Source organism: Poecile atricapillus, chromosome Z (assembly GCF_030490865.1).
Source record: "Poecile atricapillus isolate bPoeAtr1 chromosome Z, bPoeAtr1.hap1, whole genome shotgun sequence".
Lineage (NCBI taxonomy): Eukaryota > Metazoa > Chordata > Aves > Passeriformes > Paridae > Poecile > Poecile atricapillus.
Genome location: NC_081289.1, coordinates 41,263,483 through 41,283,052, shown reverse-complemented (window position 1 = coordinate 41,283,052; position 19,570 = coordinate 41,263,483). Strand labels below are relative to the sequence as shown.

At 37.5% G+C, this 19,570-nt stretch overlaps 1 protein-coding gene across 1 annotated transcript in view; it reads left to right on the top strand.

Annotated features, from left to right (window-relative positions):
- LOC131573117 (myelin regulatory factor-like protein) overlaps positions 1-15,049 on the top strand; it is a 37,331-nt gene extending 22,282 nt beyond the window's left edge. Inside the window, exons 13-25 of the mRNA XM_058826719.1 lie at positions 294-403; positions 3,780-3,943; positions 4,526-4,589; positions 5,319-5,404; positions 6,166-6,237; positions 6,358-6,404; positions 6,508-6,672; positions 9,004-9,078; positions 11,223-11,310; positions 11,530-11,604; positions 12,555-12,663; positions 14,729-14,803; positions 14,897-15,049. Coding sequence (XP_058682702.1) covers positions 294-403; positions 3,780-3,943; positions 4,526-4,589; positions 5,319-5,404; positions 6,166-6,237; positions 6,358-6,404; positions 6,508-6,672; positions 9,004-9,078; positions 11,223-11,310; positions 11,530-11,604; positions 12,555-12,663; positions 14,729-14,803; positions 14,897-14,983 — 1,217 coding nt within the window. The 3' untranslated portion in view covers positions 14,984-15,049. The remainder of the gene's footprint in view (positions 1-293; positions 404-3,779; positions 3,944-4,525; positions 4,590-5,318; positions 5,405-6,165; positions 6,238-6,357; positions 6,405-6,507; positions 6,673-9,003; positions 9,079-11,222; positions 11,311-11,529; positions 11,605-12,554; positions 12,664-14,728; positions 14,804-14,896) is intronic.
- The last annotated feature ends 4,521 nt before the right edge of the window (positions 15,050-19,570 follow it).

Genomic DNA, 19,570 nt, shown 5'->3' with positions numbered 1-19,570 from the left:
ATAAGAATGCCAAAATTAGGTATTGCTTGTAATTTTACGACTTCTGTTTAATGAGGATGAAGTATGTGCTTACAAACAATTTTGTTCTTTCTGCAGAGAAATGAGAATTCGAAAGGTTTCTTTTTTTTTTTTTTTTTTTTTTTGGTGGAATGGAATAAAAACCCCCTGAAAGTCTATATTTTCCTACCACTGAGAAATTCCAGATGATTTTTTGCTTTGCCTGTAGTTTTTAGAATGGTCAGCAGGTATGCCAGTGTGTTTCCTGACATTCATTTTTGTGACTTCCTGAACAGGAATAATAGCTCAGGAAGTGAAGAGGCTTTTACCTGAAGCGGTTAGAGAAGTTGGAGATGTTGCTTGTAATGATGGAGAAAAAATAGAAAACTTCCTCATGGTTGACAAGGTATGGTCTTGAGGGAGAAAGCGGGGATGTGTATTTAGACTGCTCTTTCATGTGGGGAGCTATGAGCACATGCTGTGCCCCATAAAAAGCTGTAGCCCCCCACGTGTGTTACAGAAATGGCGTTCAGCAAATTGAGAAAAACAGAACTGCCAGCTGTTAATAAAGGGCTGAATCTTTTAACGACAAGAGGTGACTATATTAAAACTGATTATAGTACTATATAAACATACAGTTAATAAGAAAAACCCCTATCTTTTCTGAATAAAAGTGGATAGTGATTTCATAGCATTGGTTCAACAAGTGGCACTTTAAAGCATTCTTTTTTGTTTAAGTGTTTCAGTTAATTAAGTGATTCCACAAGTGAATTGAGCAGTGATGGCCTTCAATTTGTTAAATAAAAACTTCTTTACTTTAATCCTGGTATTACCTCTACATACCAAATCCAAGTGTGTATGGAGTTTTGTTTTTGGCAATCCGAAATGCTTTTTATAGGTTCAAAATCATATGCTATGAAGTGGCACACAAAGGCTGGGAACACTCCTGAGATATTTCCCTGTGTTCTCTTCTCCTCCTTTTCCTGTAGAAATACGGCTGCCAGGGACTGTCAGTCACAAAGTCCAGTCACACAAGACTGCACACAGCACTTGTCTCAAAGCAGCCCCTCTGCTGAGTGCTGGTTCACTGCATGCCAAAGACCACTTCCCAGCTTTTTCCCACTTGCAGCTGATAATGAGAGGTTTTAGAGAAAGGTGACCTGATCTTGTCTGGGTGATGTCATGAACACAATCCTGCATTCATTATCATAATGCATTCTTTCATTATTCTATAGAAAACACAAGGTTACAGCACCAAACTTGGAGAAAATGTCTATAAAATTATTTTATTTCACTTGTCATCTTTTGATAGGCTATAAATAATTTAAATTCATAGGTTAAATCTTCTAGGTTGTATTCTATATAAAAGAAGTATGAATTAGATACCTCAAATAAAGCTATGGAAAGAGCACTTCTGGAGATACTGTTGAAAAGGTGACTTTTAGAAAATTTGCTGTACTTGGTCAGTGTTCCAGCCTGTAGCTGATTTCTAGATGCTAGTAGAAGTGCAGTAGTGGTAGGTGACTCCAGGTTAGTTTTGCCCTTTAGGCCTTCCTATTATATTGTATGACAGCTGTAGCATCATTTGCATTTCTGAATGCCTCCAAAATTTCTTTGGCATAGTTCAGTTTTTTGTTTGACAGAAGTTTAGGTTGGAGAATTGAGCTTTTTATTCATATGTTTTCCTTGCTGAAATATCACACAAAATGCCATCTCTGACAGTGCCTCACAGCACTGCTGTTTGGGCCCATCATGTTCCCTTTCTTCTCTGTACCTTGGGTCCCTGGAGAGTGCTTGCCAGGATGTCTTCCAGGGATGTGACATACAAATGGAGAATGCCTTCCTTCTACTCATCCCTGCAGGCTGTGATTCTGCTCAAGGTGTGGCCCAAGCAGGAATGGGCTGTTACAGCAATGGCTTTTTTGCTGCTTTGCGTTTTCTTGACTACTTGTCTAGATCTGGATCTGGGATTACTTCACAGGCACTTTGGTGTTTTAATATGGTCAGATAAATCTGTGCTGTGTCCTCTTTCTCCTAACACTTGTGACAGAGCATATGAATATCAATTCCATAACCTTTGGGGTGACAGGATCAGGAGAGATCTGTGTCTAACAGTTTAAGATGTATGTTGAATTCAGAGATTTGGAACATGTCTTGTTCAGGTGGAACATCTGATTTAAGTTTCTGGAGCTCCCAGCTCCAGAATAGCTCAGCAGCTTGAATAGTAAAAGGCCAGTAATTTTTTTCATTCAGTTTAGCAAGTGATGAGGCCTTGAACTTTGTTACCTCATATTCCAAGTTTATTTCCAGATAAGTAGGGTGTTGGCTGGTGTTGTGTCTCTGTCAGTTTCGAGCTGTTGAATTAATTGATTGCATTACATGTTTGAACTTGGCTCTGATACTTTCTAGAGAAATGTCACAACTATGTGCAATTTGTTTGAGTTAGAATCTTCTCAGTCACACTGTGTTCAGTACTTTGTCACTAGATGGGCAGTAAAACTCTGATCAATTTTCTTCCCCTCAAATAGAGTATTCCTTCATTTTGTGAGAAGACCAATTTTGTCAGCTAGTTGAAGCCACCTAGAAGCAATTCATGCTTGATTTTAAGACAGTGGAAAGGGAAGCTGCTACATATCATTCATATGAGGGCAAGTGTCCATGTAAGTGATTTCACAGTTCTAGGTACGAGAGAGCATTTTGAAGTCACTTGTCATTTAAATGGGCTGCTGGTATTCTGGCAGTAGGGAAGCTTGTGACTTGCCACTGAAAATGTGCTCTGATTCTGATTACATTAAATGCTGCCTGGTTTTGTGGAATGCAGTTGCCTTTAAAGGAAAGGTATGCATGGCTTTTACATCATGAAAGACAAAACTACTTTTACCTTACTTCTGGTAACTTGACTAGACTGGAACACTTAGCAACATTAACTGCAGTAATAGCTTCATCCAATGGCATCAGTCTGTACATTAGTATCAGAAAGCCATTCTTTCAAACATAGCAAACAAAGTACTCTTCTACTGTGTTCCTGCAGTGGATCAGTAACTATTTTTTACTCAGAAATGGATAAAATACTGCCTGTATGGTTATACTGAGGGCTTTTCCAGCAGCAGACTGATACATAGATGATAAGCAGGGGTAGGAGAATAGGAGGCTTTTCCTGGGTAAAATATCCAGAAAGAGCAAATAGAGGGTGTCTGAACTATTTTAGTTGCAGAGATGATCAGATCCTATTATTGGAACCTACAAGAATCCTGTAAGAGACTGGAGAGGCTGAAGAGGAGAGCAAAATATTATACAATCACAGCTTGATATCTGGTTTGGTTTTTAATCTGCCTCACTTATCTCCGCGTGATTAACTTTATGTGTACAACATGGATAGAATCTCTGGTTTGTCTGAGCCTATCTAATGCCTCTAGGGGGATGGTTGGATGTACATTTTGCTAAGGGATTCTAAAATGTATGTTCAGCTGCAGCATTAAAAATCAAGTAGTAGAAGCCTGTTGGAACAGTGTTAAGGTTTCAAAACAATATGAAGATAAAATACGGTTTAAATTCTTGGTGTAAAAAGCCTTTTAGCTTCTTCAAATTTTTCTGCAAGTCTTCATTTTTAATTTACTGAAAATTAATGTCTAGCAAAAGGGTTTTATGGTGATACAGGAGTGCCATATATCTACAGTGAGATAACTTATGTTTATATAGGTGAATTCTGCACTTATTTCTGCTTGTTACATCTGCTTGATGAATATACTGTGTATATACTTTTGTCATTGTTTTCTTCTCAGGATCAGATCTTTATGGAGAATGTTGGTGCTGTAAAGCAGCTTTGTAAACTAACTAACAATCTTGAAGTCAGAATAGAAGAATTGGAACAGTGGAATAGGAAACTGGCCAGGCTGAAACGGATGAACAGTTTAAAGTCAACAGTCAGTGAAGAGAGTAAAGTCAGGTACCTCTGGCTGTGATGTTCTCTAATAGTTGCCCCACAAATTGTTAAAGTGATCTCTGTGATAGAAGTGAAAATTGATTTTGCTTGACAATATTGACAGGCTATTTTCCAGTATTTAAGTTGTGCAAAAGACCCCAAATTTCTCATATTTTTTTTAGTCACTGACAAAATTAATGTTTGAAATGGCTGATAAATTACAGTGATTTTTGTAATTGCTTCTATTGCATAAAGTAAATGGTAGATTATGTTCAGTTACAGCTCTGGGACTTGGAAGTTGCTTCTAAGGCAAATCTGCAGAGCTTCTTCAGCAAGAAAGAATCTTTATTGGTGCTTCAGTGAAGTGATGAGCGTTTCCTGTTTCTAAGCAATTTCCCCAAGTTTTCTTCAAAATCAAATGTAGCATTTAAGAACATTCTCCTGAATGAGTTTACTGGAGACCTTTGTCCTTGAAATGAATCTGACACTTCTGCCTTTCCTTTTGTAAATGTTAAAATTGCTAAAGCAAGTGACATTAAAAATGTCTTTTCTTCATTAATTAGTTGCTGAAGCATTTGAATGTTAAAGAAATCTTGTCTCTTACAGCAGGTATAGTCAAGCTAATAGTCTCTTGCCATCAGTAAAATCAGTCCCGCAAAAATCCAGGAAGGTGAGTGAAATTAAATCCTTGTCTGAGTCCTTCACTGTGATTTGCGTTCACTTTCTCTGGCCTGTATTGTGGTTTAGGAAGTGGATGCCCCTTTTCAAAGGGGATCATATGAGTGAGGAAATACATGTATTGACCTTTTTCAAGACTGTCTTCCTAGGCTGCCAAGCCCTGTTCTTTAAGATGAACCAATGCTCATTTGCCTACCTTGCTTTTGCCAGTGCCAAAGAGCAAGAGAAAATAATAGTTCAAATGTACTTTGTACCATAATGATAGTCAAATTGCTCCATCATCTAAGATTATCTTACTTGTTTGGAAAGTGCCTTTCTTCTGTATTTATACCAGTCCTGCTTTAACATAGTCTGAGCACATACTGAAAGCTGCTGAGCTTTTAGTTCTGGACACTTACTGAGTTCTTAATTTGATTTTGAAATACTTCAAAAGTATGAAAAAACAGCAGGAAGAAAGGACAAGGAACTGTTATTTTTATCTATCCTTTTTTTCTTCTGTAATGTTGGTACCCCCATGCTATCGACAATGCACAGTGCACTCACAGTCTTAGGGACCTTTTAATTACTGAAGTTTTAATGTGTAGATGTTGGCCCCTATATAAGGGTGACCATGAAAGAAACAAGGGTGAGGTAAAGTCAACCTAGTGTACTATTTCTTAATCTACTAGTAGTTGCTTAGATATTTGACACTTGAACTAACCAAACTTTTTTTTTACCCTAGGTTTGTTTGTCAAAGACCAAAGAATCTTGCTCTGTGAAGATTTTCTGGGTGACTATAATAGCTCTGATTGCTATTATGGCACTATGGTAACAACAACAATTTGACTTGCTTCTCCCTTCCTCTTTCTACTTATCTGAAAGAATATAGCACTTTTTCTTCTTCTTTTCCCTTCTTACTTGAATAACACAATGTATTAAAATTAACAATTAATATTCCTGGCAATATTAAGGTACTCTTGTGATGGACACACAGCTGATCTCTCTCCATGTCACAATGTAGGGTGCACCTCAGAGCACTACAGGTGCAAAACCAGACTCTGCATGTTTTATACAACCATTCTGTGTCTAAGTACAATTTCCAATGTACAGAGTGATTCTGTTGTGTGAAGTGAAGCTGAACATGTTCCCACTTGGTAGACAATTATGTGACTGAAAGTTTAACTTGTGACATTGGATTTGTGGAAAGTATGCTCTGGACTTCTGAGATTGCCATTTTCTGTCTCCAAAAACCTGTGGCTTACAATCTCTTTGTGGGCTGAGTACTTTGAACTGGTGGTGTGATTCTATTTAGGTTGGAAACTGGCTGTATTTTTTGCTGAATACAAGTCTATGAACACAATACTGTGTATATATATTTATGTATGTATATATATGTATATATATATGTATATGTATATATCTGATCTAAACCCCATTAAATTCAACTGAAATTTTTCCCACTAAAGGGAAAGTGATCAGATAGTTAACACTCGTATGACTGCATTTCAACACAACACTGTCAAGGTATTATTCATATTGTGTTGCACAAAAGATGGATGTAAATATACAGAACAATTCTCTTTCTGCAGTGCTTTGACAATATGGAGCCTATATTTACTGAATATTCATGACAGCCATTTTGAAAAACATCCAGTTTACAGGCAAGTAGTTAAAGTACCATTAGCAAATTCAAATTGGTAGAATCAGTAATAGACTGGATCAATTTGTTTTGGTCCTCAACTCTAATGTCCATTTCTTAATGAATTGTTTCTCTTCATCAGCAGTACCACAAGTTCTGTTCTAGTCTCTCCCTCTACCACCACAGCAGGTACTGTGTCTCTGCTGGTCTGCATACACATTATATGTGTATATAATATGGCTATTATAAAATGCCAGTACACAGCATTTTTAAGAATTTTTTTTTTCTTTAGCACTGCAGAGGGAAAGCACAGTTTCTCAGAGCACACAGCCCATCAGCAGGATCCCTGAAGTGAATTTCTGTGACATTTTGCCTTGTGACAAGGTCTATTGTTGCCCAATTCATCAGCCAAAAGTCAAATCTCTAAGTTATGAAAGAAACAATGCAAAGGAAAAACGTAAGTTGAAAATTTAATTATTTATAATTTGAGCACAGATTGTATGGAAAGTGTGGGGGAAGGGACAAGAATCTTTGAAGACAGTCAGCTTTCTACAAAGGACCTTAGTCCAGAGGATTTAAAAAATCTTGATATAACCAATCATCACTACAGTCAATATGTTTTTGAAAAATCCGGCCTGGTTACCCTTGAGAATTTAGGGCCCTAAGATGTTTTGTCTGTCACTTTTCTTCCTGGCCTTTATTGGTAAATTATTTGATGTGGATTTGGAAAGTCACTAATAACTTTAATTAACCTTTGGCTACAGTTGGATGGGAGTTGATTAGGGGTAGTAGATAATGAATTAACTCATGTAAAAAACCCCAAAAAACTGAATTGTGTCACAATGTGGTGGTACTGTAACTTTTCCATAGGCGGAGACAGAATACCAACTGCCTGAAAACATAAAACTTACACTTAAATCTATGATTTAAGAGTAATTTTTTACTTCAAGGGGGTTTGAGTAATATTATTTGAAGACATAAAATAAAATACTTTAACTGGAATGAATTCTTTTCCTGATATTGTCTGCCAGATTTTATATGTGTAGTGTATGAGAAGATGCATTGTTTACAAATTTTATAATATTTATAAGAAAGGGTTAATGCATAAAGGTATGCATAAGTTGTGGGAATCTGTATTCCTCTTTGCCAGTCCTTAACACTTGCAGTGGAAGCAAGTATTAATGTTACTAAACCAGCATTCACACTCTTCCTATCTTGGCCTTGGGAACAATGCTTGCAGCATAATTGACAGAGTGAAGTGAAACTGGGGATGGATGCAGTTCAGCCTCTGAAGCACAAATGTCTGCCAGGGCAGGCATTACCAATTGCTGTGACACTCTCAGCATGAACGGTGTCAGTGGGACTCACCCACTGGCCATTCTTTACTCTGCAGACAAGCTGTATGTGAGTGTTCCTTGTAATTCTTGTGATCAGCGCTGCAGTAAGCCCCGTGGCAGATAGAGCTCAATAGAAGTCATACCTGAGTAATTTGTACTGCTCTGAAGCCCGAAAAAGTGTTGATTAATTAAGAAGACATGAATCTCATTTATAAAGGAAGGAACTGTAGATGGGTAAAAATGAAATGTGAAAACCTTCTATCCTCAGCTGGCTGCTTCTGATATTAGGTGGAAAAAGAAGATAAGAATAAACACAAAGCGTTACCTTCTCTAGGTCTTATGCTCCAAATAGCATTAAGAGTAGATCCAAGAGTGAAAAATCAGCACAGTACACAAGCTACTGATAGATTTCAGTTCTGCACAAGTTTAATGAACCTGAATATAATGAATACCCAAATGGAAGGTAACAATGTCAATATGAAATCCAAACAGGAGAAAAACCAACAAGCTGTTTACTGTAGCTGTAGCCAAGATAAATAAAAAGGAAAATGTTTTCAGAACAAAAAGCTTAGAGTTAAATATGGGGAATTATCAAGATAAAAAGTGGATTAGAATCAGCTGGTTCGTTTGATTCATGGAGAGGTAGAACTGTTTAAAATTGCAGTGAAATTAAATACTAATTTAGGAGTTATTACAGACCTTTTTCTGCTCCACAATGCGATACTTGAATTCAGTGGGTGCAGACTACTACAGAGTGCATTCATTGTAGCTCCTAATCCTTTGCATCCCAGATTTATTCATGAAAAGACTGTGCAGAAACTTCAAGTAGAAACACAAGCATTCATAAGCAAGACAAAATTTTTTAAACAAAGATTCAACATATCTTTATGTCATCTAGCTTAATGTGACTGTTTTCCTCATACTTTCTTTTAACTGATTTCTCTAGAGGATTTAGGCTTTTGAAATTCCACTGATTTCTGTGGAATTGAGGAATGTGAATACCTTTCAGCATTTGGGCCTTTTCTTCTCCCTGCTTCCATGGCTTTAATGCTCATTGCATTTTCTCACAAATAAGAAAGATGTGGCTTTATGTTCAGGTTTGTGCTGAAGTGCCTGGCTGCGTATTTACTTTCAGCTTGGCTCTCTGTTACAGAAATTGGTGATGTTTGCTGTGTGTGATGAAGTCTTTTCTATGAGGCTATGTTTTGGGAATGTTTTTGATATTCTGTAGATTTCAAACACTTGTTTCTTGTTATCTGCAAACTTATTTTAACTGTGTATATGTTTTTCTGAATGGAGGTGCTTTGTATTTTAAAGCTATTTCTCATGGTTATGCATGTCTTTATTCAAGAGATAATTAACAAAATATCTTCTTGTTTTGTATTCATACTTTGCTGTTACTATTGTGCAAGGCTAATTTGGGTGATGTTTGTGCATTCATCCTTTCACAGGAAATAAAAGTGACATGTTACCCAAACAAGATCTAGTCAAAAAACCTGGTGGAAGACCTGATCTTGGAAATGACTGTAAGTACTATATTTAATTGAAAAAAAAAAAAAAAAAAAAAAAAGTTTACTTGTATGACTTTCAGGTTTTACTTTCAGGCTTGTAATTCTGCTTCTGGAATTTAGAGATGTTTCAGTTATAATACATCACTATTGAGAATTAGCACGTGTGAGTCTAATTCCTGTGGACCACAAGAAACCTGTGATTCACTGTAATTTTCAGTTTATTCTTACATCTTCATTAGATTTTTATAGACTTTCTCACTGCCCTCTCTAGAGAGTCTTTAGCCTTGGCTTCAGATACAATAAAATGACAAGTGGTATTTTCCTTGACAGGGGCTAAAATCTTGTGCTTAAGGATATGAGTGTGATATTTCTGTGCAGGAAACTCATGATACAGTGTGAAGGAAGTGTTTGGGGTTTACCTCATCTCACCTAAGGGATTAAAATGTCAGCTGCTCAAAGGGGTCATCTTTACCTTTAGATCCTGACACTTCAGAGATGAAATGAAGTTCCTTGACACAGGAAGTTTTGCTTGATTTTGGGTTCCCCTTTTAGTGACTGTGCACTGCTGTCAGAGCCAGCCTGGGCTACAAATATTGATTCTTTTATGTAAAAATGATTATCTGCTGACTACATATGTTATAGCAGCATACTCTGGCATTCATTCAGTATGAGCAGGATTACGCCTTGTTTTCAGTTCATGTGGATCCTCTGTTTTAAGGCTTGTTTTTTTAAAAATAAATATTTGATTAAAGACTAGACAATATGTGGATGATAAAACATCTAGGCTTAGACATCTAGACCGTGCACTTAAAGGAGGTGAGGAGTAGAACACAGGTTGCCTGGATCTGCCCCAGTGGGATGATCTGGGAAAAAAAATCATTCACCTTCTGACTTTTTTTGCAAGGGCGCACACACCTCAGATGAGATCCTCTGAGGCATCACTATGTTACATGTTGTAATGAGTTGCTGTGTCATAGGGGAATGTTCTCCTGTGCTACTTCTCTGAGAGGAACATGCTCAATTTCCTTCTGTCACTTGTAGATATTTGTGTCCTGAAAATTAAGTATATACTACCACACAGAGATTTTATACTCAGAGAACAGGTCACCCTATATTCACCAACTGCAGAGCAGGGAATGGTTGCTGTAGACCAGAGGAACAGAAACACAAACCCAATGTGCACAGATGTGAGGGGCTTGGGCTTGCTGAACCAAGTCCTCCTTGTGCTTTCTGCACCACGTTGTAAGACCAGGTGAAGGGTCTGCAGAGGAAGCTGTATGAGGAGCAGCTGAGATCTCTTGGTTTGTTCAGCCTAGAGAAGAGGACACTGAGGGGAGACCTCCTGGTGGCCCACAGCTTCCTCGTGAGGGGAAGAGAAGGGGCAGGCACTGGTCTCTTTGCTCTGGTGATCAATGACAGGACCCAAGGGAACAGCATGAAGTTGTGTCAGGGGAGGTTTAGGCTGGATATGAGGAAAAGATTCTGCACCCTCAGGCTGGTCAGGCACTGGAACAGGCTCCCCAGGGAAGTGGTCATGACACCAAGGCTGCCAGAGTTCAGGAAGGATTTGGACAGCACTCTCAGACACGTGGTACCGCCTAAGGGAAAAGTAATGTTATCATGGCTATAGTCATCATCTATCTGTAGATTACCAAACTCTTGCAAAAATGAAAGTTCTTGCAAGTTCAAGGCAACATTATAGAAGAAATTTTAATTTTCATTTAAGTTGGGTAGTTTTCTTCCACAGAGAATTTGAAACAAGTTTTGTTGTATTCCATATTATTCCTTTCAACAAAGAAAAGGTTTTTCAAGTTAGTGATTACTTGAATGAGTATGGCTTCTAATATATTAAAATGAATATTGACACATTTGAGTTTTACTTGAGCTGCCATCAAAGTAGCCTTCAATGTCTGTGCAAAAGAAAATGGTGCAATGTTAGGTTCCTAGGATATTTGTCCCTGCAAACTGAACAAAGATCTTATCTCCAATGGCAGACTGAAGGTAATCAACCAGAGGCTTCTTTTAAATGAGTGCTGATTTAGACCTGCAGCAAGTCCTGTAGTGGCAATCAAGGCAGTAGACTAACTGCAGTTTTATTATGCTCGTATCTAAAATTTCTGAAATAATAAAGAATAAACCATTATTCTTAATATTCTTAGGGATTGATACAACAATCAATTCCATACAGATTTTGGAAACTCAGCAAAGCATTGACAATCGCTATTGTAGTAAAAATCTGCAGTGCAGGTAGGTGAATTGTTTTATTATGCTACGGTGGAATAAAACACCATTTATGTGGCCTGGCTGCCTGACTGGCTCCTGCTCACAGTTGTTTCCTCTAGCATGAAGTAGTCTTTGATACCATTTTATATTTTCTTCTGTTTAAATTTAAATGCAATTTCCATGTTTTGGTGAAGATACTGTCTATCTCAAAAATGCCACATGTATTAATGCAACCTTTTTCAGCTCTGGAAACTACAGCTATGTTATTCCTCTTAACAAATACATGCCCACGGATGTAGAAATCTCACTGGAAATGAAGTAAGTACAACTAAAATGAATACAAATACATATAAAAGACAGCTGTGGTTCTTTAATCCAAGATAATTCTTGGATGATGTCTATTGTTACACAAATTTGTCCTATTCAGAAGAGTGGGAAAAAATTTATGCACAGCTAAATTGTTAATGTAGACCTTTTGGGTAGATTCTTTGCTGTTGCGTGGGCCCAATACCATTCTCAGCTCAAGGAAAGTTTCACCCAGTGTTGCAGGTACTGAAATCCAGAAGTCTTAAGCTCCTATCCTAAGAATCATTTGAGCAGACACGTATGTGTGTATTGGCAGGATTGTGGTCTCTGGCCTAGGGATCTAATTTTTCTTTTGTTGTAGAGAAACATTATTAGGAACATAACATGGGTGACTACAGAGAGTACCTTCTTTGGGCCTGTTGTGCCAAACCCTGTAAAAGGGGGATTCTTGTGCAGAAACTATTGGTATTACATAAAATTGTGACTTACAGCAGGGAAAAGCAGCAGAGTTATTCCTTTCAGCAAGTATTTTCTCCTCAAAAGCTCACCTCTACCATGTTCTTTTCTTTTGGAGTTTTATTCTGAGAAAGGCCAGCAATAACCAGAACAGCTGCCAAATGATCTGCTTGACAACAGTTTATGACTCCTGTCTCTGCAAAAAAGGACTCATCCAGTCTTTTGAGCTTCAGTGTTATCCCTGTAAACATCTGCCTTTTTCAGATAAGATGAAATATAACAGTACTCCTGAAGTGTCTGCTTGTTTTCTACAGCGACTAAAAATTTGTCTTTTACATGTATGCCATTATAATCCAATAGTACAGCCCTCCCATGTAGGAATTAATATATCATATTCAGAGTTTCACTGAGTATGACTTTATTTTGAATATTGGTTTTTGGTTTGGGGGCAACTGATTTTATTTTTAATAAAGCAATTTATCCTTATTTTTCTCTGTTTCTTGAAGCACCACAGAACCATTAATTATATTTCTCTGCAAAGTTGCATTTGGAAATTATTGCCCTCATTATTCTTCAAGCCGAAATGGTAGAAAGGATTTCCAAGAAACTACACAGGTAAGACTTTTGTAGCAATACCCTGGCTTTTGGGAATTGGTTTTATAAAACTAATGGCTGCAAAATTCTGATCTTTCCTGAAGTGCTAGAAATCCTGATGCTGGTACTTTGAGTCTGTCAATGGCTGGTCATGGCTGGCTTTGGCATGACCATAATGAGATGCAGTCTTTTTGTTGGAGTCAGTTTTCTGCTGACTTTTATAAAAATCTATTCAGTGATTCTCTGCAAGGACAGTTTTGATTCTGCTTCAGCCTAAGTCACCATTACAACTCATTATAATCCCAGAGATAAGAAATGGGAATAATTTATCACTCAGAGCTTTAGGAGAGTCCTCCAAACTCTCCTCTACTCTATGGTTTCCATTATTATCTTATGAGTAATGAATTCCAGTTTCAAAGTCTAGAATTTGCTGGTAACAATGGTAGTATTCTGCTTTATTTCTGTGTAAACAGGAGTTTACTAATAAATCCCTTTAGGGAAAATTCTTCATTTTAAAAGCAAAAGTTGTATGTGTGTCATTCTCTGGATTGCCTCAATCAGGATAAAAGCTGGTAAAACACATTAGCTTTTCCCAATAAAAAAATATTTAGTGACCAAGTCTTGCAAATCTTTAAACACCTCCAGTAAACTGATGAAGGTTTTAAACTCTCTTAAAGTTTGCTGGACATACAGAACTCCTTCAAGGCCCCCATTTGTCAGTGATTGATTGGAAATGTGGCTAAAACAGTAGGAAAGGGAGAAGCAATGGTAATAGCATTTCTGAACACATTGTAGGAGAAACATCCCTGAATTTGGAAATAATTTCAGAGTCTTCTTCAGAATTCTGATCTATGCTCCCATACATAACATGGTGGGGTTTTTTTTGGGGGGGAGGGGTTGGTTTGTTTGTTTTTGTTTTTTTTGTGCTTAGTCAAATGACAGCACTTGAGATACCTTCAGTCTTTAAGCTGACTTTTTATTCAACTTTTCAAATGTCTTTGCAAAAAGTTTCAGGCTTCTCTGTAACAGTGGCAAAGTCATCTGAAAGCCCAAATTTTCCAAGTTTTGACCTGTCTGCTGTAATTTCAGCAGAATTGAAATTAAGTCAGACATAGAGAGTTTCACAATGTGGAATTGTCCTTGAAGCTTACTGACAAAACTGGTCAAATAGATTTCCTGTGTCAACCTGAAATCCACATCAAAAGACTAAAGCTAACTAGCCTCCAGCAGCAGTGAGCTTTCAGATTTGATGTGACTCAGAATAGAAATGCTGCCTAGTTGAAGAGGTTTCTTTCAAGAGGAATTTTCTAGGGATGGAAAGGTTTATTCCCTACCAAAAGGCAGAACAGCAATCATTTGGAGTCACCAGTCCCACCTAAGTTTTGTCATGTGAGCATATCTTCTCCAGAAGAGAGGATGTGTTAGAAAGTGAAGTGAGGAGCGAAAGATGAAGGAGTTGAGATGCTAGAAATATAATTTACTGTGGATCATTAGGTAAAAGAGAGGTGAATTTTGTTTTATTTGTTGTAGCATAAACATTTCAGGTACAAAATATGTTGTTTCACTTTTGCATGGCGGAACACTATAATAAAAAATAACATGAAACCTTGCAGGTATCTGTTTTTGAAATACTGATTGAAAACACTACCCATACTTTTAGAATAGATGGAGGAAATTTTCTGTCTTCTGAGAACTACTAAACTTGCTGTCCCAAATTCAGCAGAGCTGCCATTTGCTAGTATTACAAATTAAAGCTCTCAGGCCACCTGCCACATCAGGAACAATCCCTATTTATTGGGGGATTTGCTTAGAAAACGAGTGAGGGAATCCAGTTATTCAGAGCCAGCTGAGTGTCACTGGGAGTTAGATGCCTGCCAGTTCCCATGTGGAGCTGATCAGAGTAAACCCACATTTGCAGGGTTTAAAGTCAGCACTTGGTCTTTAAATACTTTGACTGTAGTTATCAAGGTTTGGTATCCTAATTACCTTGCACTGCATTTGTCAATTAAATATTTCCAGAGTCTATCCTTCTCTCCAGTTTCCCATGAAATGAGGTTATCTAACCTGTCTCTCATTTATCACCTAGGGACGCCAGCACATTTGGGCTCTCCCCGTAGCTAAGTTGTATGACAGCGCGTACTCGTTCCGCGTAGCTGTGCCGGTAAGCCTTTTCAAATGACAGCATGGCAAAAGACAATTAGCATTTGAACTGAAAGAAGTTCCTGTATGAATCTCCTTTATTTTTCTTTTGCAGGGTTTTGCTAGCTGCTCAACAGACCATTACTTTGCTGGAATATTTTTTACTGATTACTACTTCTACTTTTATCGACAGTGTAACTAAAATGTTGCCAAATATTCTGTTCTTTGCAGAAAAGATGAGGAAACACTTAATTTGAAAAAGAGACTTGCAAATAACCCTGGATATTTTTTAAACCTCTTTCTGGGTTGTATGGGACTTTCTTGGTTTTTTTCACTTTTGAATTAAAAAAAAAAGTAGAAAAATAAAGTGTTTGACAAAAAACATAGCTCTGCATTTCCAGAAAATATTTCTAAAAAGACATGAGGTAATGGAGTACCTGATGTTGTTATGGGTGGAGTGGGAGCCTCAAAGTTTATTAGAGAAACCTTCCTATTGAGTCACAAGGTGCAGAATGACCTCTGGCTTTCTAAACTCTTCAGAGAGGAGTCTAGGTGTGGTTGGATTTACCACAAGCCGAGGGGATAGCCCTAGACTTGGTCAACGGTTTAAGTCTAAGGAATTATACACATGTGACTGAACCTTTGTATAATTTTGTCATGCAGAATTAAGGATGGCAAGCCAAATATATGAAAATGAATGATTTATTATGATAAATGGTTAGATAAAAAGATCTTAATCAGAATTACTTACTACATGGTATAGAAGCTAACACAGCTAGTATAGTATATGATAATGTACTATATCAAAGCAATGATATTAAAGATATCAAAAAAGAAACAATTACTGAGTAGAGATCAGTGTTACACACCCATACCAATGGTTGTGAGCAAACATCTTTAGCTCACCTTAAGAGGTGTCTGCACCCAAGGGAGGAATCTCCACACGCTCCAAGGAGTATGCTAGAAATCCCTGCCATTTGAAAGTGGCACTTTTATAGTGTGTGTATATATATATAAAGTGGTACTTCTATGGTATAAAGTGGTTCACTGTCAGTCATATGTCTCCAGGTCAGCTGCATCAGCTCAGCATCTTTAGATGAGGATACTTTACAGTATGTGCCACACCTTCACCTCACTCTCAGGATGTTTAATTTTGGGGTTGAAGAGTCAGGTTTGGTTTTCCATAATTCAACACCAGAAAAGCAGCATGACACCTCCTCTCAGTTCACCAGTGATAGCTTTGCAAAATTTGCGTTGCTCAAGTTTTTACTGCATCCCAGACAGAGCATCCTGCTACAGATATGTAAATAAGATGATGGTATGGGTCATTGTGATATGATACAATATGATATTGTATGTATAGCTGACAAGAACAAATGGGTAGGAGCACTGCTGAGCTGAGATACCCTTTAGTTTTCAGAAAATGGAAAGATGATTAAATGTTATTTGCAATAAGGAGACCTGCTTCTGTCCTACAGGCATATGCCTTCTTTTAGTATCTGCTGCCCTTTTTTAGATATAAATCCATCTATTTTTTTTTTGCTAACAGAACCAAAACCAACCAAAACTCTAAAAGAAATGTAGCACTCTGCAAATGCCCTCTAAAATAAGTGTAAATTAGGGACCAACAGGTCAATTCAGTTGTCTGTGTGTTTTCCATTTCAGAAAGCAGTCCCATCATTGCCACCACCACGGTTGCATGATTTAACAACGCTACTGCTATTTCAATGAGTTATATTTTAGTTACCTTTTTTTTTGCCCTCTGAAACTGTTCACCAGGAATGAACTATATACTCCTAAATTCAGGTTATATTTTTTTCTTGGTGTTTGTGATTTGTGTTAGTATGATAAAAGAATGGCTTTCTAAGTTGCATATGGATACATACCTGCATGGGAAAATTCTCTCTGTTTATATTTAGGAAATACATTTTTAAGGAAAAGCTATTCAAATGAAATTTTACATTAATTGCTCAGAAAGAAAACAGATATAATAATAAATTAAAGTGTAAATGGTGTTGTAGGGTATGTCTAGATAAATCCTTTTTTTGTGTAGAGAGGAGAAAGTAAATATAATAGTGAGACTGTAGGCTTTTAAAGATTCATGAGGTGAAGACTACATTTGAACAACTGTCCTCTGAATGAAATTATTTAGCAGTGGAAGGGAAACATTAGGAAGAAAAATGAATGTCTAAAAAAGACCTTGCCACTGTCTTTGTAAACACCACTGTGCCTTAATTGTATATTTATTGCCTGACAATGTGATGGGAGAGTTTAATTTGTTTCTGTGCCTTGATTTGGCATTTCTTTTGTCATTATTTTGGGATTTCCTTTAAGGATCTCCTTCTCACTGATTTTTTTTTTTTTTTTTTTAGATGCATGTGCTTAATTGGGGTCAGTTTCAATGTCTGGCTTTTTTTCCATTTGACTCATTTGTTTGACCTTATGTGTTTAAGGGTTTTTTTTTTGTCGTGTGGAGTTTTTTTTTTCCTGGGAAATATTTGTGGTATAAACCACTGTTCTGTAATATTCCAGAGACTACTGGTGTCCAAAATTTGGATACAAATTAATCAGAAATTTATGCCTTTCATTTTTTGTAGTCTGTACTTGAGGGTAGAGTAAACCAGTCACAGATGGTAACGCATGTGCATTTTGAACAAAACTTCTACCTTTTTCGGCCCACCTGGTTTTCACCACACTGTTCTGGATTTTAACACCATTCCCAGTAGCACAGAGCACTGCAGCAGGAAAATAAACTCTGTTTCCTGTCATCAAAAGGCTTTATGTAATTAGAGTCTAGGGTGAGGTGCACATGGGATAGCAACTATTTTCTTTCTTAAAATGCTTGTGCTGATTTAATTACACATCAGTTTTCCCATTTAAGAATTTTCAACTGGTTCTCTAGTCCTGTCATATGTTTGAAGTAAGATACTGTTGAAGATTTCATCCAGGTTTAAGGTGACATGTGGCTGTATGAAGGTTGTGTTCTAACATGTCTGAGATAACAAATATCAATCTTGGCAAAAGCTAGGGAAGACCTAGCAGAAATTAAATATTGGTGTTAAAAGAACACTGGGTCATGTTTAGCTGCTTACTGAGGTAAACTGTGACACCAGAAACCAGCCCCATCAGAAACCCAGTGAGTGACTAACCTTCATGACCAGATTTTGATCCATTTTGGACTGGAAATACTGAAGCTCTAGGAATGATTCTCGCTCCCCTAACAGCCAAGCCTTCACTTTGCTATGTTTGGGCAAGTGGAGCTCATCTTGACAGCACTGGACTGGTGACATTCTTGGCCTCCTGCTTTCCTTCTCCCTTGTATGGCATTGAATTAGAATTACCAGAGAAGAATACCACAGGGAAAACACGGCCAGCAGCATTTTCCATTCTGTACAGCCAAAGGAAGTATGGAGTGACCTTTCCAAATGAAAAGGTTAGAAAAATTTTAAGCATGTCCGTTGTTTCTTTTTTTCCTGGGTTTTTTTGGTTTTTTGGGTTTTTTTTTTTTTTTTCTTTCCATTTCTGTGTCCTCAGTAATAAAGTTACAACATTTTTTAGTAGTGGTCATTCTAAGTTGAAAGAATTTTTGTGAATACTGAATAATGAATTATTAATGGTTTACGTAAATTCCACTTGGAACAGGAAATTCTCTTTCCCTTATCTATTTTTACCACAATGTGGTTGTAAGAGACCTTCAGACATCCATCACTGGAATATTTCAGCCTAATTTAAGAGGGAGCTGAGGCAAAGCAAACTGCCAGGCTGTGTGAAAGTCACATCTAAAAGTTGCAGAAGGCAAATGAAGGGCTAGAATGGGGTGATCTTGTACCATGTGATCTGGGTTTCAAGCCATGCTGTGCATACCAAGAACATGATGTGGAAATTCATGTTTTTACTTGACTGTAACACAAATTACTTTGCCGTGCTTTCACTAAGTTTGATCTAGCAGTGTCAGCAGCATTTGAAATAAGAGCCAGTGATCACTTGAAAGCCCAGTGCACTAAGCCAAGAGGCTGTAAAGGCTGAAAATCTTGCATGGCCACTTTATGGAAACCAAGGATGAAGCAGAAGAGCAGAATGAGCAGTTCTGAGGTGTGAGTCTGCAGCTGGAATTGCTGATAGCCCTTGGCACAGCTCTAGACAGCTGTGAGCAGAAAGGCATTTTGGTCTCTTACTGCAGCTCAGTTCAAGTGACTCTCTAGTTCAGAAGATGCCTGGTAGGTAGTGAGGAGGCTGTCTGGTGGCATGATGTGAGCCTATCCCGAGAAGTTAGCAATCCTAAAACAGAGTTTGGAGTCCTGCATAGCACAGGTCTGAAGGGAGACCTGGGGGTGAGCTTTTGATTAAGTCCTGATTATCTACATTTTTCTAGGATTTTTGCTTGCTTTATAAAGTCAGAAAAATACTTTCATTAAGATTTTATATTGTGTTAAATTCTGTTCACAGTACAAAAAGTTCCTCAGTCAGGAGTCAATGACTTCTTGAGCTACAAATCTGTTGCATAGAACCTGAGCCAATCCATCTGCAAAATGGAAACCTGATTTATATCATGTTTGCTCTTTCAATTGATCTGAGTGCTACAGTGTCTTTTAAATAAGTCAGTTCATTTTAGGTACAGAAACTACTTTCAAAATAGACAGAAAAATAATCATAATTTTTTAATTGCAGTGCTGTAAGGCTTTTACTTGACATGTTGCTTTATATGAAGACATGGCTTTTATATGTGATATTATAGTACACTTGGAAGCATTGAACAACTGATGGAAACTCATGATAAGGAATCATTTAC